Raw genomic sequence first — 23,982 nt, forward strand, 5'->3', positions numbered from 1 at the left:
TTCCTTCCAGCTTGCAGCCTCCCATGTCCCCAGGGCCATGCCATGAGCCTCAGCTGCTGGCTGTGATATGGATGCCAAAGCCTGGCTGGGTGATGAGGATCCTCCATGGCTTTTCTCAGGGCTTTGCACCCCCAGTGCAGATTTCAGCAGCTCCCTTTGTGCTGGCAGCTCTTCCTTAGTTGCTGAATAAATTAGCACACGTGGGTGCTGGTTTGGCAGTGAGGAGGACAGCCCCAGCTCTGGGGTGTGAGGCTCCTGGGTGAAATAACTCCTCATTGCAAATGTCACAGTGGCAGGAGGGATGTGCCCATGGCAAAACCCCCATGTGAAATCACAGCCACTGCTCTGAGCCCCACCTGCAGTCAGTGTCACTCCCTTGGCCCTGTCCTTCAGTCCCTGTTGGTGTCTTTATCCCAGTGGTCCCTTCCTGTGCCAGATTCCTCCTAGCAACAAATAGGTTTTGCCTTTCTCTGGGGTCGGGTGGGGACAGACAGCCCAATTTGCATCTTGAAGCAGGGAAACTAAGTCAGGGCCCGTAACATGACCGATGTGATGCTCCCCAAGCAGTAATCCTGCATACTGGGACGTGTGGCTGAGCTCAGATGTGGTGCCATCCCCTTCTGGGTTGCTCACCATCCCCTGCCCCACACATCCTATGTCTGCCCTGGATGATGTGGCAGAGATTTCAGCTCATCGTCTGCTGAACCTTTTTGTTGCAGAACAAAGGTGTTCCTGCACAATGGTGGTGAGCAGGTGGCTTTCTGAAAATACCCGCTGGAAGTTGTGTGTAATGCCTCCCCTCCCACAGGGAACTATAAATATCAGTGGAATACTAACACTTACTTACTGCAAAGCAGCAGCTAGATCTGGACATCTTTCCTCCCTGTTTCTCCACTGAGTTAGCAGCTTGGAGCGAGACAAGTATGAGGATGGGAACAGCTTTGTGGGTTTGGAGCAAGCCTTCAGAGCATTAAGGTCAGATGCTGGGAGTCTCTGTCTTCCTACTGCTTTAGAGTCACTCACTGCATCCCTGCCACCTTTGAGACATGGTCCAAACCCTGGGGATGCTGCATCTCCTCCCAGGATGTGGCACTGGGGTCAAGCAAGAGAGCAAGCATCACTACCCCTGGTCTCAGTTACAACCACAGCACAGATCTCAGTCGTGGTGACTCTCCACATGCAGAACCATCTCGCCCTTCAGTATGTGAATCAATCTTTTACTGCTAAGAAATTGGCACCTTATTTCTAGCCAGAATGCCCCATTTCCCTCATTGTCCCTGGGTGTCCTGGCCACAGGCTGTCCCTGGCAACGGCTGAATGCCATCTGTGCAGTATCTGCTGTCAGCAGGGCTGCAGTGTGGAATGTGGAGATGCCACCAGCATATGGGCTTCACTTGTATACTGGGTCTTCCTTGTCCTTCGTCAGTTACTGGAGGTCCCAGAAGCCACAGTGTACCCCAGTGGCTCCACTGAAGTAAGGCTGTAAATGTAAGGAACCATGAGAACAGTCGGGATGAGGCTGAATCTGCTGGTTTTCTTATTGAAATGAAGATTTTCCCTATGTGTCCTCCAGAATGGAGAAGGCAGGGGCTTGAGTTTGTGCATAGTGCTGCCAAGGCTTGTGGAGCTGTAAGAAACCATACAGGTGGGGGTCTGTGCCTAAGCACAGCAAGGAAAGGAAGGATGGAGAGGGGCCCTTGGAGCTTATGAGGCTGGAGAGGGATGCGGGGAGCTCCTCGCAGGACTCAGCCAGCTGTCTCCAATGCAGACAAGCCCCGTCTGGACAGCATGCCACAAGCAGCAGCTCTGCTATGGAAGAAATGCCTCGGGAGGTGACATCCCAACCCACTGCCTGCACGAGCGCATGGTGAAAGCATCTCAGACACCCACTGTGAATAGGGATTTCCATCTCCAGGCTCTGTGCTGACAGTGGCAGTTTCCTCTGTTAAGCCAGGGTGTTTCAACATCCCGTTTGTCTCATGTGCTGGAGTGATCTCCATTTTCTCAGCCTGTAATTGCCACATCTCCCAATAAAGGTGGGCCCTGTGGCAGAGCTGTGGCTGGAGATGTCCATGAGGTCCTGTGGATGCTCTGCTGTCCATGAGCAGCCCCATGGGTCAGGGATGGCTGCTCTGAAGCAGCATTCAGCTCCAGTGAGGCTGGGAAGGACTTGAGCCATCAGCAGCATGCCTGCAGGGTATGACCCTGGGTCTGTATAACCATGTTTAACACAGCAGCACAAGGAGAAGGTGAAAAAAATGAAGCTCTGCAAGGAAAAGCCTGCAGCAAAAAAGCATCATCCTCCTCCTTCCTCCCCAAGGAGTGGGCATGGGGTGGTGGGCAGCGTGGAGGGGCAGCCACCCTCACCCTGTGCTCTGTGAGCAGCGGGTATCAGTGTGGGCTGTGCTGTGCTGTGCTGTGCTGTGCTGTGCTGTGAGGGCAGGTTGGGCAGCTGATGAGGATTTTCTAGGAGCAGAAAAGATCAAACTGACATTTTTATGGGAAGATCAATCTCCACGAGCTTGTTGCCTCCGAGGTGCGCGTTAAACCCGCTTTGCCAGCTGCCTGCTGGGGTGATGATCTTGCTGACAGAGCCATGGAGGGTTGGTTTTTTTTTCCCCCTTTCCTTTGTCAGGGCTGAGATGAGAGCAAAGACGTTCAGAGGAAAACCTCAAGGCTGTCTCTGCCTGCATGGATAGATGCTGGGGATGTTTCTTTCCCTGCTATAAGAGAAGGCAGGGTGTTCACTGGGCTGCCCATGGGGCTGTCAGTGAGGGCAGTGGGCGGGTGCCAAGCATCTCACTGCCAGCTCAGCTTGACACAGCATCACACTGAGCAAATAAGCAGCCCGAGGGTGAAAAAAAGCAAGCCCCTGTTCTCCATCAGCTGCTCCACATCTGGGCTCTGTCATTGCAAACCATCCTCCCCGAGCAGGCAGTGCATGGCTGTGCTGATTTGCCATAGCAAAAAATGTGGGGAATGTGTAGTTTTGAGGGGAGAGGTAGTAAAGAGAGCACGTTTTCACCAGCAACAAACCTGCTTCCAGCAAGGCTGTGCCTGGCAGCCCTGCGGGGCTAAAAATACCCAGCAAAAAGCTAGAGCTGCACAGTGTCTGTTTTCTCAGCTCACCAGCTGTCTCCTTGCATCCCCACTCCTCTACCCAATGATTATCCCATCAGATAAGGCCCTGTAAACCCAGGCAGTGGCATTTACGTGGTTTTAGCAAATGCAGTTGGAAAGTTGAGATTCGCAGGCAGTGTTTTGCAAGCAGGCTTGGAACCCTCTGACATCCAGCAATAAAGGGGCTGCCTCTGGTCTGCTCTGCTGCTGCTGGGGTAATGGGCAAGAGTGCAACACTGTAGGTAGTAGTGCAACAGAGGGACCCCAACAACAGTTCTCTTTATCTGCACTGCTCTGGGGACTGTGGTTTTGCTGTTGCTCTGATTTGAGCCGTGATGGCTGAATCCAGGAATGATCCAAAAATAATCACTCCCAAGTCTGTGCAGTGGGAGAATGGATGCATTCAAAGGAGGTGACTTCTTTCCTCAGCTACCATCCCTGCTGCTCCAGCAGGATTTATGTTGCTGGATTTCATGCTAAATCATGTTGGGCTGAAGAAGTGTCAGTGTGTGTCTGTAGTGGTTATGAATATGACTGATGCCTGCACTGTGCAGGGGGTGTTTCCCAGTCCTGAGTTGTGTGTAGCTTACAGCCATGCTTGGAGGTGCCAAAGCACCATCGTGGATTTAGCTGTTAGAAACCCACTGGCAAAGGGATGCTGCTGGTGCACCACTGTCATGGGGTAGCCGTAGACCCCTAACAGACGTGTGCTAGCTGCCCACCAGCTGTCTGTGCACTTCAGAGGGGTTTTGGCAGTGCTTTGTGGTGCTGGAGGGTTCATCCCCACCTCTCCAGCTGTCAAGGTTTGTAGCAGAACTTATTGTCATACAGTGCACATCCTCCATGATGCCTGTACCTGCTGGACTGGGGAATGGTACCCTTGGGTGATGCATGGGGTAAATCTGGATCTACCTCCTCCTGCACACATGAGTCCAGCCCCTTGGATTCCCTCTGTGGGGTACAAGGAGCCACCAAGGCTGTCTCATCTCCTCGTGCCAAGTGAGTCTCCTTTGCAACTGGGATACATTTCCATCCCATCATCGCCGCCATCAGATTTATGTCCCAGTCATTCCCTGCAGCATTTCTCCCCTCTGAGCTCCCTCAAAGCTTCACCCACGAGGCTCGTTCCTCTGTGCAGTGACTGATGTCTCTTAATTCACACATTAATTCCTTCGCTTCCTCTCCAGTAGCCAAGCAGGGGGTGGGGGATGAGCCGTGGGGCTGCTTTTGCCATTCACATTACACTGTACTTTGGGACATCTGGCTTTCCATGGCACAGACACGCTTTCTCCATTGTCAACCCACAAGCAGGATATGAAAGCCACTCCATATGGGTTTTGCACTCTGACAGGGTTTAGTCCTAGGATAAGGCTCCTTTATGCCAAGATCCTTACATCTATAAGCAGAGGCAGTGGGACAGCCACCTGTGTGACCCCCCACCCCATATCCCTGCACACAGGAGCTGGCCTGCAGCGTAACCCGCGCTTGATGCACGTTGAGGGGCTGGTGCTTTTTTGCCAGGACTTCTCTATTTTTAGAGGGTTTTTGTGTCAAACTTCCCATCAGCTGATGAGCCAATGTCAGCCCAAGAACGGAGCTACAGCTTCCTCAGTCTCGGGTGCCTGCAAGGCTGGGTGTGCACAAAAGCATCTCCTTGCACACGCTGCCTTTGAGCAGGGGGAACAGCCCTGCTGTGCTCAGGCTCTTTGATGCTGGGCTTTTATTCCAGTTTAGAAGTCCAGAACAGGCTGCTCTGGCCCGTAACTGCATGCAGGTCATTTTGTCTGTGTGCACCTTTTGGTTTGAAGGGAGGTGAGATAGGGATTTTCAGATATTGTCTCAAGTATTTCATCTATTGTAATGCATTAAAAGTTTTGGGACCCAGGCAACTCTGTTCCTGCCTGATTGGTACCACACTGGCTGCTATATAGCAGCTATCTGGGAGCAGGGTACTACACAACATGTTCCTATGGGTGCTGAGCCCATCTTTATTATCCACCAGGGTGTGACTGAGTGCAGAGCGTTCTGGGTGGGTGCCCTGTTGGGTTTGGGGGCAGCAGGAGGGATCTGAACTCATGTCATCTCTACTGCAGGTCACCACCTCGTGTTTGAACTCCAAATAAAGACACGTTTCTGCACCAGCTGAGACCATCTCAACCCACCTCAAGGGGAACAACTCTTCTTCATCTGACTTCTCAACATGCCCAGGCTGACCAAATATCCCCCAGAGCCGCCCTGTGCTGCTGCCAGCTTGAGCTCACCACTGGGACATGTCCCCAAGGGTCACTTCATTCCCCTCTGAGCATCCCTGTGGCTCACAAACTCTTCAGCTCCTTCAAAAGGCATCAGAGCAGCAGCACAAAAGGCTTCAACAACACTGACAGCACCACGCAGCAGATCAGGGGGATTTAAGACTGTGAGGACCTTGCGGGTGCCAAGACCATCCCTCTGCCCCTCCTCAAGCAATGCTGGTTTCTGCTTAGCCCTCGGTGGGCAACCAAAAGGGATGGGGCATCCCCCCACCTTCAGCACTGTGTTACCCCCTCCAGTGCTGGCTTCCCTGCCATGTGAGAGCCCTTAGCGATGTGATCGGGACCCCACGGCTTGACAGCACCCACCAGCACCCCAGCGGGCACCTCCAGCACCCTCAGCTGCCTGTCACGCCCCACCATGATGTGTGAGGTGATGCCCACCATCAGCGAGGGGGACCCTCTGGGCCCCCCGCAGGGCTCCGAGGCTGATGCTGACTTTGAGCAGCTGATGGTGAACATGCTGGATGAGAGAGACAAGCTGCTGGACACCCTAAGGGAGACCCGTGAGACTCTCTCTGTCACTCAGAGCCGTTTGCAGGAGGCTCTGCGGGAGCGTGACCAGCTCCAGAGGCAGCTCAATTCAGCCCTCCCACAGGTAAGAGCATGGGGGAGATGGGGCTTTTCTCCTGGGAGAAGCAGGATTTGGGAGCTTCTTTATGTGGAATATGGGGGGATCCCAGCATCCAAGGGAAGCAGGAGGCTTCAAACGCATCCATTCTTTCTGCTGGTGCTGATACCTAAGATCCTCCTGCCTCACCTGGGCATCAGGATTTGGGACACCCTGGGGAGACAGGAGGTTAAAATGAATGGCACCAGCCAGGGCAGAGCTTGGACTGGTGGCCAGCCAGCTTTCTGCATCCCTTCTCCGCTCCAGACAGGGGAAGGCAGCTCAGCGGGGAGGCAGCCTGTGTCCCTATGCATGGAGCTGTGCTCTCTCAGTTCTCCCGCAGGCTGCCCAAAGTGAAACACCCAACAGTGCTTCCCCAGGAGCGCCTGGGGTCCCCATGACCCAGAGTTGCTCTGAGTCGTGCCCAAATGCTGGACTGCGGTTCTACCACTTCCCACATGCAGGGGGCTCGCATCCCCTCTGCTCCCTCCAGCACTGCCTGCAGAGAGCACACCAGGTCACCCTGAGCGCACCGCCCGCCCTGCCGCCTCGGATTAAGGGACAGCACGGATTTACTCCCCGCTCCTGCTCCAATAAAGGGTCCCCCCATGCTACGCACGGGCAGCGTGCGGACGGAACAAAGTGGGTCAGCACAAAGGCACTCGGTGGCAGCTCTGTGCCTGCAAAGCGACCGGCTGGGTGCCCTGCTGAGGCTCCCATCCCTGCAGTGAGAGATGCCATGAGTGTGGGTGACAGATGGGGAATCTCCCTGGGCTGCTGCTACTGCTGCTGCCCGGCTTTTCCCTATGTGGGCACAGGGGGCTCCGGGCATGGCTACCCTCTCAGGAGATGAGGGCTCAACATGAACACGGGGAGCAAACCCAAAGACACTCACCTGCCCAATGGGATTAATCCCAGCATGTGCATGTACCAGGTAAGTGGGACGCGGCGGGTCTCTGCCCCAGGGTGCTGTGTAGGGTACAGGGGGACTTCCCACGTGCCTGTCCTACCCTATTCCTCCTTTTTGCTATTTCCTTCCTGATGTCTGCTTTGCCCAGGAGCTTACTGCAGTTTGTCAGACCCTATTGAGTAGGGAGAGGTCGGACTGATTGCTTGGAGAAGCCTTTTTATGCAGCAGGGTTGAGCACCCATACACCTCAGTGGCCGCCTGAGGCTGACATCCCTTTCCTAGTGCCTTCAAAGAGACAAGCCCTGACTGTGTGGACCATGTGCAGCCTGGGGATACTTTGACTGGGGAGGTGGCACTCTGTATCCTTTCAGCTGGATGCCACGGGTCCAACATACTGGCTGGATGTGGGGTAGACCCATGGACAGGGCAGGCAGCAGTGCTCCAGTAACGCTTTTGCTTGGAGCTTCTGTCCCCCCACCCTGTGCCCATTTGGGGCTTGACTGCCACGTGGCTGAGACCCCCCTTCCTAATCCTCAGGGGCAACCCCTCAGTCCCCAAAAAGGCAGAACTCCAGGGCGATTTCCTGGGGAGACTAAGCTGCCTTAATGCTTCTTTACATGATTTATTTATTCATGTGGGAGCGCTGAACGCGACTTAATCGGGCTGAAAGCTCTCAGCTCCAATCCCTCTCCCCTCCTGGCTGTATGGGGGCATGCAGCTGAGCATTGGCACTGGGGACCAAGCCCTGTCCAGGGAATGGGTGCTATAAAGGACCCAGCACATCTGTCAGCTCCCTCCTGCTTGGCTGCTGTGTACAGGTGTGACCCAGGGATGCCACGTGCAGCATTCCAGATGTGTCCAGATGTACTCGTGCGTCAGGCTGTAGTTATCTATGCCCTGCCCAGGGCTCAGGGCTTTGGCAACAATCCCTGTCCCTATCTGTGGCAGGGGAGATCACAGGTTCCCAGACTTCACCAAGGCAGCTGTGCAGAGGGCCACTGGTGTCCTGGGAAACCTCTTGCAATTCTTAATCCCAGACCCCATGCTGTCACACCCTCACTGCTCGTTGGGGCTGCCCAGGGGGCTGAGAGCTGGGCTTTTTGGGTGGGCAAACCTACTGGGACTTTCAGGCCCACTGGAATCCCCCAGGAGGGATGGGCAGGGTCCTGGCATCAACCATCACCCCTTTGGGAAAGGACACGAGAAGATGGCAGCTTCCACAAGTACCATGGTGCCAGTGCCATGATGCCTCTCCTTGAGGTTTTCATGCACCTGTTTCCCAGCCAGGAGACCCCAAACCCTGAATGTGCCCAGTGCTGACCCAGCCAAAACCCCATTTGACTGCATCTTGTGGTGCTCCACATCTCCAGCCCTGCTCTCACTGTGAAACAACATCCGTGCCCCTGCATCCCTCCTGCTTGGTGTTGAGCCCAGCCAGTCGCACTCATCCAGCTTTGGGTGGTTTGATTTTAATCCAAATTAGCCATTTCCCAGGCTGCTGGGCTTCCCACTGGGCTCCTGGGTGCTCTCAGTGCTGTGTCTGATTATCCTTCCTTTGATTGAAGATCAGGCACCTCTGCTCCACTTTCTAATCCTTTTAGAGGTGTCCCTGCTTAGTCTGAGTGTTTGCAGGAGCCGATGCGTGCAACACAACTGCATCTGATCATGGCCAGGGGACAGGCAAATCTCTCCCTCCTCTTTGCTGCTGGGGCTTAAGGCAAAAGCACCTGCGGATCAGGGAAGAAGCTGTGCTCTGTGGTGTGCCTGTCCTCATCCAGAGCCTGAGGACATTTGTCCCTATTGTCCCCATGTCCTTTTGGATGGCTGATGGTGGTATGGCAATCACATTGCAGAGCTGGCCATCAGGGACACTGATGGAAGTACCCCCATGCAACAGGGGACTCCCTCCTGCTGATTTTTTCCTCACTCTTTTAATCTCTTTAACTTTTGGAATAAAAGCCCAACTGTGGGTACAATATTCACAGCTCTGCCAGCCCAAGAGACACAGCAGAGTGCAGAGGGCTGAGCTCTGGTGATCTCCAGCCCCATGGTGGCATATCCATCCTCCTTTCCTGGCTTCCCCAATGCCTTGCCCCACCTGCTCCATGCTGCAGGGAGCACTGTTTGCTGTGTCTCAATTTGCCTAGCATCTCTATTGCTGCTGTGCTTCCTATCCCATATCTGTGGGCAGCAAAGAGAGCATTCCTGTCCACAACTCCCAACTTCTGTGCAGCGGAATGAGAGGTCTCCCAGCTCTGCAGATTTGGAGGCTTTGGTTGTGCTGAGTCCCTGCAGCACGACCTACCAAAGCTCAGGCTGCCTGGCTACCTGTCCCCAACCCAGAGCAACCATCAATATGGGGTCATCCCATCTCAGTCCCTCTCACTGCTGCCCTTTTAACTCTCAGGCTTTCCCAGCCCCGGTGTAATCCATGGGGATGCTCACGAGCTGCTCACACTTGTGTGCCAGCACTTGCATAATGCAGCAGCGTGCACATCTGCCTGTGGCACTGTGTTATGCTGAGTTTTAATCCATGGGCTGGGAGAGCGCAGTGCTGGGAGAGCCTTGGTTAGGTACTGCCATCCCTGTGGTTTAAGGGGTTGTGGGGCGGTCCAAGAGCAAATATGAGATGGTGCCTGGGTGCTGTAGGAGATGTTGAGGGAGGTTTTGGTGTGACGTGACTATTCTGGGGGACAGGGATGATGCCAGGTCTAGAACAGTCCCTAGGGAAGTGAATGGCAGTGGGTGCTGCAGCAGTGCTGGGAGGAGGACACTGGGCAGGAGCAGCCCTGAGGTGTGGAGATGGGCAGGAATGTGCTCATTCATAGGGACCGTGAATCCCACTATGGGGTCGTAGTACAACCAGTTACACCATCGTCCCCAATATTGCAGGCTGAAAACCACATCACTGCAGGCAGCTCAGGGCGTGATGTGAGAAGGGAGAGGGGAAAAACAGCTGAGACAAACTGGGATTAAAACACTTAATTTTGTGGTGGCAAGAGGTTCCCCTTTGAGCTGAGCAGAGCTTTTAGTTCAAATTGAGCCCCAATGTCTTGCTTCTTCTTGAAGGATTTCTTATTTGTTTAACTTGAAAATGAGAGTGAAAGAGATTTTCATGCTGTGAAGCCGCTCTCAGCCTCCAGTCGCAATTTGGTTTGTTAATGCTCGAGCAAATCTTTCCCAGCCTCTTCTGCAACCCTTTGCAGTTCTTCTCAACAATGCTGTGAAATGGGTGTGTAAATTCATGAAGCGTTTCCTCATTTGCATTTTTCACCCTAAAAAGTCCCAGCTGCAAAATGCTGCGTAGCCACTCTGCAAACTGGTGCCTGAAATGGCAACTGGGTTTCCTTCTTGCTCAGAGATGCAATCACTGTGTTACTGAGGAGTCCACATATCCCCAGGGATGTGCTGGGTTTGCAGCTTGACTGTGGCATCACCCTGTGAAAGGCTCTTTTCTTGATGGATATCACTTCCCATGAAGGATCAGTGATGGAAGCAAGGACTGATGGCTCTGGCCAAACTGTTGGCACCTGGGAGACATGCTTTAATGCCATTGAGGACCTTTGGAGCCAGAGAGCTGTTTCTTGGGCATGAAACCAAGTGGTTAAACACTGGGATGTTGCGTTCCTCGCTTGCCTAAAACACAAAGAGAGACCAGGAATAAATCACTTCCCAGCTCGCCTGTGTTGCTGTCTCCTTCACTCACTGCCTGGGCTGGTGTGGGAAATGCTCCGTGCTGGCAGTCCCAGCAGTGGGGTTGGGATGCTGGCTCCATCACCATCACAACCTCCCAGCTTATGGCCATGCCCTGATTTCTGCAGGAGTTTGCAACGCTGACGCGGGAGCTCAGTGCATGTCGGGAGCAGCTCCTGGAGAGGGAAGAGGAGATCTCAGAGCTGAAAGCTGAGCGCAATAACACCCGGGTAAGTGTGAGAACGCTGTCTAGCTTTCAGCCCCCAGAAACGTAGGATGCCGTGGGCTGCTGAGCTGACACTGGCATCGCCAGCCCCAAGGTGGTATAAAACTCATATCTGTTCTCTTGCAGCTCTTGCTGGAGCACCTGGAGTGCCTGGTGTCAAGGCATGAGCGATCCCTGAGGATGACCGTGGTCAAACGTCAGGCTCAGTCACCATCTGGGGTTTCCAGTGAGGTCGAGGTGCTCAAGGCACTCAAGTCACTCTTTGAGCATCACAAGGCACTGGATGAAAAGGTGAGATGGGCTGCTGGGATCCGATGAGGGGTGCTGGCCTTTGGCACCCTGCTTTTTTCATTACGTGTAGTTCTTCCTGACTCATTTGCTTTGAACGTTTTGCTCTGATAAAAGACATCTCCAAGCTCCCCTGGCCATGGCTCTCCTCCAAGAGTCAGGTTAACCCCGGCTATTCCTCTATCACATGCTTTTGTTCTCCCAGGCAAGAGCTTGGAGCATTCCTGAGCCTGTGCCCTGGACTTGAATCCATCTGAGCCTGGCCCTCAGCCATATCAAAGGCACTAGGGCTTTCCCTGGCTCCTGGGCATTCTCATCATAATAAATAACCCCATTTCCCTCTGTATTACCCAATTGCAGGTCAGAGAGCGTTTGCGAGCATCCTTAGAGCGAGTGGCAACCTTAGAGGAGCAGCTCGTGGATGCCCATCGGCAGGTAAGAGGTGTTTGGAAACCTATGCCTGGCCCTTGCTGGGGAACTGCTGGGCTACAACTCGGAGCTATGCCACGTCAGTGGATTCTTATTGAACTTGGTGAACTGTGGCCAGTAAATGATCGAGGTTCCTATTTCCATGAAGGCTTCATGTTTAAGAGGAAACCTTGTAAATTCCACACCCTCACTCATAGCCAGAGCATTCAATCTCGTTTTTCTGTTATTAACTAATCCCTGTTGGTGTGCAGGTGGCAGCTCTGCAGCAAGGTGCCACTCGGGAGGCCCCAGCAAGTGAGAGAGATGAGAGGGAGCCCAAGGAGCCAGCGCAGAAGCTTCCCTGGAAGGTGAGAGCCCCAGAAAGCACAGAAGCCCCATGCCACCCTCCCAGGCACATTGCTGGGTCCCTACAGGGCTATGTTCACCCACTGCACAGCTACAGGCTGTGCCAGCCCATGCTTTGGGGCAGCCAGGCATCTGCCTTCTCCTCTGCTGCCTTGCAGCGGCTCTCCAATGGCTCTGTCCACCCGGATGATGAGGCAGGGAGAGTGGTGGAACTACAGGAGCTCCTGGAGAAGCAGAATTTTGAAGTGGTTCAGGCCAAGGAGCACATCTCTGCGTTGGCTGCCAGTGTTGCTGAGCTGGAGGAGGATCTGGGCACTGCCAGGAAGGATCTAATCAAATCTGAAGAGATGAGCAGCAAATACCAGAGGGACCTCCGAGAGGTGAGACCCTTCCCCCTTGCATTGCAGTGCCCATTGCAGAAGCAGAGACATTCATAGCTGTTTTAGACTAGGAAGGGATTGTATACACGGAGAGGAGGGTGAGGGTCCTTCCCCAAAGGAGGACCTGGCTTTTGGGGGTTGTACCTGAGGTTATCAGGAGTGTCCTGATGTTACAGCAGACACTGTGATATGCAGGTGTGCTGCTGACCCAGGGCAGTGAGCTGTGTCCACGTCAGGAACGTTTTCCTGTGACTCTCCCTTTATCCCTCTCCTACTCATCTTTGTGAGCATCCTTGGACTTGGGGTGTCCCAGGCTCAGAGGAACTGTGTGGCCCAGTTGATCCTAGATTGATTGCCACAGATCAGGACATGACAGTCCCATCACTTTGTCAGGCTCTGGCTCAGAAGGAGGACATGGAGGAGAGGATCACCACACTGGAGAAACGCTACCTGGCAGCCCAGCGAGAAGCCACCTCCATCCATGACCTCAATGACAAGCTGGAAAGCGAGTTGGCCAACAAGGAGTCCCTGCACCGCCAGGTACTGAACCAGGACCCAGAGGCCCCCACTACCCCAGGGACATGGGAGGGAGAAATGAGGCTGGGGTCATGATGCAGGTACCTTTATGGTACAACATGATGTGTTACACAGTGCGAAGAGAAAGCCCGGCACCTGCAGGAGCTGTTGGAACTGGCAGAGCAGAAACTGCAGCAGACAATGAGGAAAGCAGAGACACTGCCTGAGGTGGAAGCAGAGCTGGCCCAGCGCATCGCTGCACTCACCAAGGTAAGTGTGTGGGCTGCTGGGGGGTGCTGGGATTCAGAGGGGCCAGGGGACAGTGCAGGAACCAGGTGGTGAGGAAGGTCTGATGGCCCACCTATAGCAGCCCCTGGCAGGCTCAGGGTGCCCTGCTAGCAGTCCCAGCCTTTGTGCTCTGCTGCCCTCTGCCTCCCCTACGGTTGCAGGGATACTACACAGCTTTTAAGACTCCTGATGAGTCCTGCACATGCAAGGTTTGCTCCTTTCCTTCAGCTCCTCTCCCCAAGGTGTCATGGCACTGCTTGGTCAGGGTGATCTTCATTTATTGCTGGGACTGCTTTGAAACAAAGAGGAAGAAGGAGGAACCATGCGAGATCTGGGAGTGTGCAGGCATAGAGGAAAGCATGGATATGGATATGGCCAGCCCTGACATTTCAGAGTGCTGGGTTGAGTACCAATTTGCTTTTGGAGCATCCCCATCCCCAGTCCCCTTGTTAGCAGCTGTTTCAAAGCACAGCAAGCTATGTTGGGGATGCAGGTGACAGAAGAGAGTGCCACATCTAAGGAAATGGTGCAAATACAGGGATGGAGGGAGGGATGCAGGAGGGCCTATTTGCTTTTGGGAAATGCCATCTGAAAGGGCTGCTCTGCTTTTCTCAGGCAGAAGAGAGGCATGGGAGCATCGAGGAGCACCTCCGGCAGCTGGAGAGCCAGTTGGAAGAGAAGAACCAGGAGCTGGCCAGGGTAAGTGCTGCTCAGTCTGGATAGGGGAGTCACTGCAGGTCTTGATCTTGCCTCTGTTCTCCCTTGAGTGTAAAGGGCTGGCTCAGTGCTGTCTCCAAAACAGGGTGAGGAGATGGACCTGGTTAATATTTTCCTGCCCAGAATGTCTCCTTCTAGGGTCAGGAGGAAAAGGATGGGAGGTCACCGAGTTTCCTATAGCAGAAGGAGTGGATCCACTGGATTTGGTGGGGTGACTGGTTACTGTTTGCTGCTGTAGGCTCGCCAGCGGGAGAAGATGAACGAGGAGCACAACAAGAGGCTCTCAGACACCGTGGATCGGCTGCTGAGCGAGTCCAACGAGCGGCTGCAGCTGCACCTCAAGGAGAGGATGGCGGCCTTGGAGGAAAAGGTAGTGGCTAACAGTAAGGCTTCCTTGGAGGGCTGCAAGGTCTGCAGCCCCTACAGCACGGAGCCTCTGCCAGCTGCAGCACAGGAGTTTGGAAACACCCCTGCAGGGATGGGGAATCGATCCCATGCAGGTTGCCAGCCAGGTGCCAGGGCTGGTGGGATTGCAGGGAAGCATTCTCAGCGTTGTGCCCTCATCTCCAGCCAGCCCTCACCTATCAGAATCCAATTCCCACTGCCCTCAATTCTGACAGCAGCAGGATTCATCCTGCTCCATTCCCTTGCTTCTCTGTGTCTGCATCGGTGCAGCCTCAACTGCAGCTGTCAGAATGAAAACTTACTGCATTTTGCAGGAAAAAATGCAGCATTCATCCTCTAGCCCTCCATGTGCTGCTTTGAAACCTCCCTTTTCACCAGGCCTTGCTGCCAGGCTGATCTGCCTTCTCCAAGCCAAGGCAGTGTCTGTGAGCAGCATCCCAGCTCCTACCCTGCTTACCCAGGGAGCCAGGCTTTCCTTTCAACTGCATGAATGCAATTAGCTGGGACAGTAGGTGACCCAGAGCAGGAATAAACTTTGAAACAACAGCAAGAGATTAGCTCATGGTAATTCATCTCTGTTTGGGTTCTTGCAGGGACCAGATTCCTCTGGTACCCCAAATCATACCAAAGAGAGGACGCACCTCCTTGCTAATGCTTCCAGGAACAGAACTATCTCTCTGCTGCTCTGCACCTCCTGTCCCCAACCAGACCTGGCTGTGCCAGCATGTCCAGCCATTCAGCAGATGTCTGATGACAAGGACCAAAGTGGTGGCACCTCATGGAGGGGCACTGTGGGTTCCCCAGCCTGCTGCCATCTCTGACACACACAGAATGTTTCTCAAAGTCATCCCTAGGCAAAAATGCTGCTATTTGGCCTCCCAAAAACAGCTCTGAGTCAGGCAGTTGCAAAGCTCTGCTTCCTCCATGCCTCTTCTCTACTGCAGAGGCTGGAGCCATTTTTTGATGCAGCTGTGTGAAGAGTTGATCTCCTCTGAGACAAACTGAGGCAAACTAATCTGCAAGCCCTGGCTATCAAATCTCTTAATCACTGCTTGTCCAATGTGGGACCAAAACTGGGCCTGGCAGCCCTGCTTGAGGAGCAGGAGGTTTGCAGAGAGGGCTGGTTCATGGGCAAGTAGGTGAGGAACAGTTAGGGAACCATCACTGTCCCTCCTGCTCGGTGCCCAGCCCACCCTCCATGCAATGATTCCACACTGGCCATCCCCACTTAGGCCACACAGCCATTTCCTAAATGATGTCTTCTCTTCTTTCCTGTTTTTATTCCCTTTTCTTTTGTTTCATTTTTCAAAGAACACATTGTTACAAGAGCTGGAAAATACCCAAAAGCAGATAGAGGAACACCAGCACGACAAGGTAAATGCTGCTGCAGGGAGCCTGCCCTAGTGACTGCGCTTATCACTCCTAACCCCTGACTAGTGGCAGTCGTGCCACCTAAAATACTCTAGTTTCGGAGGAGCTGGGATCCCAAAGCACCCAGCAGCAGGAGGCCATAAACTAACCCACGCAGTGGATGGAAGCTGCCACCCACCTCCCCGGAGACCCCCGGTTCGGTTCCCTAACAGGCATGTTCAGTCCCATCTCTGTATTTCTATCACGCTCATCCATCCCCCCACTGAGGACAGCAGTGAGGTCATGGTGGCTTTGTCCTCATTTCTAGAGGAGGGTTTGCCCCTGTGCTTTTGGTGCAGCCTGGCCACAAGTAACAGTGCTGTTGGGGTGGCCACATTCCCTTCGCCCTCAAGGCTGTCCCAGCCCCCCTCTTTCTGTTGGTGGGGAGATCCATGCCCAGCTCCATGCCCAGCTTGCAGAAATCCCTGCAGGTCTTCACACCTTGCCCGCTCTCCAATAAAGCATCTCTGTAGGGTCTGCAAGATGAGTCTGAAGCTGGAAGGTTGCATCTTTTGCAGCAACAGGAGCTTTTGGGATGTGCCCCATGTCTCATGCATGGCTGGGAAGGCTGGGGAGCTGCTTTCCCCCTCACTGACAGCCTCTGCTCTCCCAGATACTCCCTGCCTGCAACAAGAAGAGTTAGAGGGCACTGCTTGTGCTCCCCATCCACAGCTGCTCTCAAAGGCAGAGCCCAGAGACCCGCATGATGCTGCCTGCATGTTTTCCCCCCCCATCAGTTCAGCCCATTTGCCCATTGGACCGGATCCTGCCATGCCTGGTAGATTCCATCCCTCTGCCTTTCTGTCCACCTGCAGCTTCCCCAGCATCTCCCACAGAACAGCATGGTCACATAGTGCAGGCACAGTTTCTCCTCCTGAGGCTGGCAGCGGGAGGGATGAGCCCAGCACCAATTTGGCTGGTAGATCCCTTGCTGCTGACCGTTTCCCATGGTGAATGTGCACATGCAGCCTGGAGCAAAGCCAGAGCACCTTAGTGGGACCAGTTCTCCTTCATCTTGCAAGCCAGCATCGCTTCGAGCACGCATGTGTGTGTGATCACTCCTTCCCTTCGCAGCATTGCCCCGGCATCACCATTCACTGTCGCCTGCATGAGCTGTTTCTTTACTGGTGTACCAAAGGTACTTTGAAGATGGGATGGGGATTTTTAGAGGGAAAGCCTGGAAATAGCTACGGATGTGGTTTGCCCCAATCTTGGCTGCTTTTCAGTGTGAAACCAACCCCTCTGCCCATCTGTTTTGCTCCAAACAGCGGCGGTTGTCAGATGAGATCGACAAACTGCGGCTGGAAGTTGATCAGCTCAAGACCAGAAGTGGGACATTTGTGGAGGGCGTACACACAAGGTGAGGGGCTCCTTCTGAAACCCTCCTTTCTGACACACATCCCTCTGTGATGGTTTTGGGCAACTTTCCTTTTAGGGCCCCAAAATGCTGTTAGCGTTGGGTGTTTCAGTGGTAGCAAGCCTTGATGCAGGGCTGTGCAGTGGTGCATCGCAACAGATCAGTCCTGGGGTGGGACACAGACTGTGGAGAACAGCCCAGCCCAACTGAATGACCTCAGATTTGCTCTTCTGATGGCAAAAAAAGCAACCCATTGGACATACATTTCTTCTTCGGCACAAAGGACTCAGAGTTTCTGTTTCCTCACTCTCAGCTGTGTCAGGGTGGCTTTATAGAGGTCCTGTTCTCACTGCCCAGCTCAGATCATGTACCATTTTCTTCACTTGGATTCATTTTCAGTTCTGCGTAAGCCTCCCATGACAGCAGGGTGTTCACCAAATGCCTTTCTCCCCCAGTGTGTGGGGGATGAACTGGGAAGGAAGAACCTGCCTTGCCATGGTGACCATCAGTGCAGACCCCCATGTAGCCCTCTGCTCTGCCACACTTTCATTTAAAGTCAGCAGGGAGGTAGAGGGACCCCAGCCCAGGGCTCCAGGATGGGAGGTGAGTTTATCAGGTCTCAGCCTCTGATATAGGCGAGGGATGGTCCAGGAATGGTCCCAGGAAGTGTGAGAAGGAGGGTGCTGATGTAGTGTGTGCCCCAGCACACTGCTGTGGCTGCTTGGAAGACTCTGTCCTCTTTTGAGTAATCAAAATGTGAGTTGAGTGAATCAAGGGATTGCTGGGAGCAACCACAAACTGCAACGAGTCACCTCCCAGAGAGGATGGAAATAATGGGAGCTGCTGCAGCAAGCCTCAGATCTGCTGGCAGCAGAGACAAAAGTGCCTGAAGGACAAATATCAGCACTGGAAAGAAGAAGAAGGGAGAGTGAGGAAGAACGTGTGAGGATAAAGGGCAGCTGAGTGCTGGAGGAGTGTCTGGAGCACACATGGGACCTCCTTGTATGGGTCTGTAAGAGCAGCATGTGCATTGCTCACTTATTAGTTTTTATTTCTTGAAGGGTGGCTCAGCAGAAAACTTGAGTTACAGAGGCTGGAATAATCCCCCAGTTGAAATGTCAGCTTTTGTCTAAGGCGCCTTTATCTGTTTTTAGCTCAGGAGCAGCTTGTCAGCAGCTCCACAGCTTAAATCCTCTTGAAACTCGGGCTGTGCCTTCGTCTGCAAACACTGAGCTGAACACCAAGCTGAGCTGTTCATGTTGGTGATTTTAATGGGGGTGGGGAGCCCAGATATGGCCCTCTGCTGGATACCAAACCCACTGTGATGGAAAATCTGCTGATTGCTCTGGGCAAATGCTAAAGCAAGCCCCAAACCTCATGCCTCCTATTGCAATGCATATAGGGAGGAACATCCCTGTGCTCTGGGATGCTTTGCTCAGCGACATGGATGGTCTTTAGGGTGAGGAGGTGTGAGCAGGTGATGTGGTGGTATGCACAGAGTCCCACAAGTGGCAGTAAGTGGCCTCACATCCCACTGCAGCTGCTGCATTGCTCTGTTCCTGAGCACCATTACAAGCTTGGAGGAGGAGGATAAAGAAGTCCCACATGGTTTCTGGTGGGGAGTCCCAAGTGATTCTCATGTCCTTGCACCTGGAAGATCTCTTTCAAATGGGATTTTATTCAGCAGGGTTTTTCTTGTGGAAATGTTGAAGAAAATATAAAAAGAAGTGCTGCTCATCTGAGTCCCATTGTGGAGACAAGGAGGTCACACACAGGGGGACTCTAGACATGTTGAGAGGTGCAGACTGTGCTGGACAGTGTAGGCCAAAACAGTATGGATGGTAAAAGCACAGTAAAAGGGTAGGTAGCAGTGGGGTAGGGCCCAGGGCTGAGCTTCCTACAGCCTGTCTGCTGGGTTAGGACTGGGGGAATGGAACACTTTTCTCTTCTGGAGCCTGATTTTGCATCAGAGCAGGGAGGTATTGCTGGGATGGTCATTCCAGAGTGGCCCTGTCCCCCTCCTCTGTCCTGAGGGCTATGTTAAAAGCAACCAGGGTACAGAAGCATCCTTGCGTGGGCAGTGTCCATAATGGAAGTCTCTCTCCACAGGTCCCACATGGGCAGTGCAACAGACCTGCGCTTCCCTCTGAGTGCTGTGGTCCATGCCCCTGCTGAGCCCTTTGGAACAGCCCCAGGTCTGCCTAGGACACAGAAGGGTCGATTCGCCACCCGGAGAGAGGAGCCAGCAAAGGTAACCCACCCTGCTGCCAGCACAGGGCTGGGGTCGGGGTCAGAACTGGGGTGTCCCTGCATGTTGGTCTCACATCTCCCTGATCTGGGGACATCGGGCCATTTCCTTCACCTGGCAAGTGAATGGAAGTAACATGGCAGGTTTGGTTCCCCCTGGGGTTGACTGTTGCTTGGAAGCCTCCAGTTTGGCATTCGGTGACATGGAGGTGCCATGTGGGACCAGAGCATCTTGTTCCCCCAGGACTGGGAGCAGGCCCAGGCAGGCGGCATTCTGGCCACGGGGCCTCACGCCTTTGACAGCGATCCTGAGATCTCTGATGTGGATGAAGATGACCGCGAGACCCTCTTCAGTTCCATGGACGTGCTCTCCCCTGGTGGGCACTCAGATGCCCAGACCTTGGCCATGATGCTCCAGGAGCAGCTGGATGCCATCAACGAGGAGATCAGGTAGAGGTCACAGCCCAAACCTACAACTGCTTTGCTGTGAAATGGCTTCAGAGTGGGGAGGAGGATTTGATGCCCTAAAACTGATGTCTCAATCCAACTTTAGCCAGGGAAACGACTCCAGGTCATCTGCCCATAGGGCTTGGTTCTTGCTGTCCTTTGGTGACATCAGTGCTGGTTCACAGCAAAGATCACTGTTTAAAAGAAAAAAAAGAGAGAGAAGAAACTGGAACATCCCTCAGCCGTGGTTTGTGTGTGTTTTGATGGGCCTTACTGCCATTTCTAGAGATCAGGGTCTCAAGTCACAGCACCCAGCTAGCCTTTCTATAGTGTCAATAAATCCCATGGCTGGGAGGTGCCAGAGGTCAGGGACCACCCCAGAATGGTGTGGATCCATGAGCCCTGAACCTGCTGCTCCTGCAGGATGATCCAAGAGGAGAAGGAATCCACTGAGCTCCGTGCGGAGGAGCTGGAGACCCGTGTGACCAGTGGCAGCATGGAAGGTCTCAACCTCACCCAGCTCTGCAAAAGGGCCTCCATCCCCACCTCGCTGACAGCCCTGTCCTTGGCCAGCTCATCCCCACCGCTCAGCGGCCGCTCCACCCCAAAGCTGACATCCCGCAGCGCTGCTCAGGACCTGGACCGTATGGGGATCATGACTCTGGTGAGGAGGCTCATGGGGCAGATGGGAACGTGGGTACAGGGTGTGCATGTGGCTGCTTAGGGTAGAAGCAGCATCCAGGTGTCCATACAGCTGAGTGGTGTGGAACAGGATGCCTGCGTTTGCTGAGGGGTTTCTCCATTAACTGCCACCCTTTCTGTGTCTCTCTTGCTTTCTCCCTTGCAATCAGCCCAGCGACTTGAGGAAGCACCGGAGGAAACTGCTAGTGAGTGGCTCCCACTCTGCTGGTTTTTGTCCAAGCCCCTTTTCCAGCCTGCTCCTGGCTTTGCCCACACCAGGTCAGGGTGCACCAGGTGTGGGTTGGAGCTGGGAACCCCAGGGATTCAGCAGGAGGATCCCATAAGGTGCTTGGGGATGTTCCAGCTGGCAGCTTGAAGTTCTGCAGGACATGGGGAGGGTCAGACAGCCACTGGGTCCTCAAACACTGAGCATCCCTTTTGGGGACAGGGTGTATTTGGGACATTCCCATCTGTCTTCCTCAGAGCTTTCTGCTGTGGCAGCATATTCTGTCCCTACACCTTGATCTGGGCCACGGCGCTTCATCCTCTCTCCTTCTCATTCCCCATATTCCCAGGATTCCCTGTGGCTGAATCCTCCCCATCTAGCTGTGCAACTCAAGCCACCACTGGAGCTCTGCTTCAGGCTTATCCTAGAGCATGGCAAAGCCTCCGGATGCTGCTGGCTCTTTTGGCCATGCCTCCATGGAACAAGAGAGAGGGGTTCTAGGGCAGGCAGCAAGACAAGGATGAAGCTTTGGGCTTTGGCCATCCAACCTCATGGCTCCTGTGCTTGTTTAGTCACCTGCAGCTCGGGATGAAAGCCGAGAGGATAAAACCACCATCAAATGCGAGACTTCTCCCCCATCCTCCCCCAGGACGTTGAGGCTGGAGAAGCTGGGCCACCCTGCACTGAGTCAGGAGGATGGGAAGAGGTACGTGGAGCACCTGCTGGATCTCAATCCATGGCTTAGAGATGGGCTGGGGGTTTGCCATGACTCTTGTGCTGCTTGGGAATAACCTAAGGCTTTGCTGTTCCTCTCCCTCCTCCATCCCCAGCTCACTGGAGGAACAGGCCAGTAACCCCAGCAGCAACAGCAGCCAGGACTCCTTGCACAAGGGCTCCAAGAGGAAGGGGATCAAATCCTCCATCGGGCGTTTGTTCGGGAAAAAAGAGAAGGGCCGCTTGATTCAGCTGAGCAGAGAAGGAGCCACAGGGCAGGGTCTGTGAGCAGCCCCATTCCTGTGCATGCCGGGCGGGCATTCTCTTGGGTCAGGCTCTACTCACACCTTCTGGCTCTCTCTGGCTTTGAAGTAGTGTTGGGGTTACAGGCAGAGGAGCAGGGACACTTGGTTGGCCTGGGGACATCGAGGCCACCAGCTCTGAGCATCCTGGGGCAGGCAGATCCTGGTGCTTTCTGCCCCATGTACCTTTCTGATCTGAGCATGGTACCAGTGCTAATGCTTTCCAAGAGATGCAGTGAGAATAACAATCTCCCATCACTATATCTTATCCCTAACATTCTCAAATCTGTTTACCCCAACTTGGCACCTCCCTCATGTTGCTCAGCACTGTGATAGGAGATGCTTTTCAACATATACATCCTTTATTCCATCAGTGTTGAGCACCTTGAAATGGGAAGGCTGGCAGGCAGGGATCCCTGTGGGTTCCAGTGTGACAAGTGGTGCTCTGGGGGTGGGTTGGAAATGGAGACCATTGCCTCCTGTACTGTGATTGTGCATGCCCATAACTTCGGTGCAAGGATCCATGCAGTGCCATGGGGGACAACGTGCTGACCTGGGAGTATCTTGCTTACCCAACAGTGTTGCTGACCGACACAGAGGTGGGCATTCAGGACCCTCTGGGACTCGGCAAGCTGGGTGCTCAGGCTGAAAAGGATCGGCGCCTACGGAAGAAGTAAGTGAACCTCATTCTCTGCCACAGCAAGAAAATGGCTCTGGCTGCTAAGCTGTGACACAGGGCTAGGAATTGCTGAGAAGACTTCTTGTCTTCATCTCCTCTTGAGCCTTGTTAGCTCCTTTATTGCTTTGTTTCCAGCTGGTTTTTGCTTCTGATAGTCTCTTCTCTTTTGCTAGTTACTTTCTTCCCCTCAGGCTCCCAGTAAATCACTCTTCTGCTTCTTTTTGCTCCAGGCATGAACTTCTGGAAGAAGCTCGGAGGAAGGGATTGCCCTTTGCTCATTGGGATGGTCCCACTGTTGTCTCCTGGCTGGAGGTGAGGCAGAGTGTGCCCACACATTGTCCCCACACACAGTCTGCAGTGTGTTCACCTGGCAGGGGTACAGAACCCTGCAGTCCCATTTTGCTCCATGCATGTGGGTGGTGGTTGCAAAACAACCCACGCTCAGCAACTCCAAACCCTTTCCCAAGACATGGAGATGTTTTCTGTGCTCTCCTGTTGAGAAGGGAGGTGGCAAAGGAGCATCTGTAGATCCAATTGAGTGGAGCTGGGGGAGCAGAGCAATTCCCCATATCTCTCTCATGTCTACAAGGCTGTCCTTTGGGGTTTCTTCAAGCTCTTGAGTTGAAAGGCTCAGTGGATGTGCATTCCCTATGCTCTACCCATGAGATATAGAGAAGCTGCTGTGTCCACAGGCAATCTATGCAAGGTCCAAACAAAAATGGATCCCAACCTGGGTATGCAGCCTTGATATGGAGCTTCAGACTGGATGTCCTCTACCCTCCCTGGGTGGATACCCAACTTTGCCCTGTCTCAACAGCTCTGGGTAGGGATGCCAGCCTGGTACGTTGCTGCTTGCCGAGCCAACGTGAAGAGTGGAGCCATCATGTCAGCCCTGTCTGACACCGAGATCCAGAGGGAGATTGGCATCAGCAACGCGCTGCATCGCCTGAAGCTGCGCCTGGCCATCCAGGAGATGGTTTCACTCACGAGCCCATCAGCACCACCCACCTCACGGACAGTAAGCACTCCATCCCACAGCTGTTTTCCCCATCCCCTGGCACTGTAGGACCACAGTGGCTCATCAGCCCCCAGAGAGTCCCAGTATTGCAGGGAAGTGCAGCAAGAACTTGCCAGTGTTTAACACAGATCTCCCACTTGCCCTGGATAATACATGGGGCTGATAGTGGGATTGTAGCTTGTGCTGGTCTCTAAAGCCCCCAAGGGGTTAATGGTGCCCCAGTAAGCCAAGACATGTCTGTAGAAATACAGTCAGCAAAAGGAACAGCCCCAGGCATGCCCTCACATGGCCCTGTCTGGGGTCACAGCTGTCATAGGCAAGCCTGCAGGCTCTGTGAACATAAAACCAAAGTATAAAGGCAGACAGAATGCCACTAGATCTTGCTGCACTCTCTATGGCTCTATGGACAACCCAGATGTCACCATCCCAAACTGCAGGGATGCTGCTGTGTGCCCCCTGGCTCTGCTCCACATGTGAGGATGCTCTGATCCTCCTTCACCCTGAGCCGGGCTTGTGTCCACTGTAGCTGTGAGCCCTGGTTCTACAGCAGCTCACTTTATCCTCTCTGCCCTTTTCTCCTCCAGTCCTCTGGAAATGTCTGGGTGACCCACGAGGAGATGGAGAACATGGCGACGTCCACCAAGACGGTGAGGCTGGCTGCCCTG

At 53.8% G+C, this 23,982-nt stretch overlaps 1 protein-coding gene across 11 annotated transcripts in view; it reads left to right on the plus strand.

The window, feature by feature from the left end:
• PPFIA4 (PPFI scaffold protein A4) overlaps positions 1 to 23,982 on the plus strand; it is a 40,897-nt gene that overhangs the window by 11,070 nt on the left and 5,845 nt on the right. For 2 of the 11 annotated variants that reach the window (XM_085527282.1, XM_085527283.1), the window contains exons 2-24: positions 5,214 to 6,027; positions 10,771 to 10,872; positions 10,995 to 11,159; positions 11,517 to 11,591; positions 11,837 to 11,932; positions 12,089 to 12,310; positions 12,704 to 12,850; positions 12,962 to 13,096; positions 13,730 to 13,813; positions 14,070 to 14,201; positions 15,548 to 15,610; positions 16,721 to 16,784; positions 16,915 to 17,006; positions 19,113 to 19,254; positions 19,495 to 19,700; positions 20,121 to 20,361; positions 20,549 to 20,584; positions 21,177 to 21,310; positions 21,435 to 21,598; positions 22,200 to 22,293; positions 22,530 to 22,611; positions 23,117 to 23,317; positions 23,902 to 23,964. In XM_085527282.1, coding sequence (XP_085383408.1) covers positions 16,755 to 16,784; positions 16,915 to 17,006; positions 19,113 to 19,254; positions 19,495 to 19,700; positions 20,121 to 20,361; positions 20,549 to 20,584; positions 21,177 to 21,310; positions 21,435 to 21,598; positions 22,200 to 22,293; positions 22,530 to 22,611; positions 23,117 to 23,317; positions 23,902 to 23,964 — 1,485 coding nt within the window. In that variant the 5' untranslated portion in view covers positions 5,214 to 6,027; positions 10,771 to 10,872; positions 10,995 to 11,159; ... (7 more) ...; positions 15,548 to 15,610; positions 16,721 to 16,754. The remainder of the gene's footprint in view (positions 1 to 5,213; positions 6,028 to 10,770; positions 10,873 to 10,994; positions 11,160 to 11,516; positions 11,592 to 11,836; positions 11,933 to 12,088; positions 12,311 to 12,703; positions 12,851 to 12,961; positions 13,097 to 13,729; positions 13,814 to 14,069; positions 14,202 to 15,547; positions 15,611 to 16,720; positions 16,785 to 16,914; positions 17,007 to 19,112; positions 19,255 to 19,494; positions 19,701 to 20,120; positions 20,362 to 20,548; positions 20,585 to 21,176; positions 21,311 to 21,434; positions 21,599 to 22,199; positions 22,294 to 22,529; positions 22,612 to 23,116; positions 23,318 to 23,901; positions 23,965 to 23,982) is intronic. The other 9 variants (XM_015885067.3, XM_085527275.1, XM_085527276.1 and 6 more) reach the window with 5 other exon arrangements.

The sequence above is a fragment of the Coturnix japonica genome, chromosome 38 (genome assembly GCF_054131305.1).
Source record: "Coturnix japonica strain WE chromosome 38, WE-NBRP24, whole genome shotgun sequence".
NCBI lineage: Eukaryota > Metazoa > Chordata > Aves > Galliformes > Phasianidae > Coturnix > Coturnix japonica.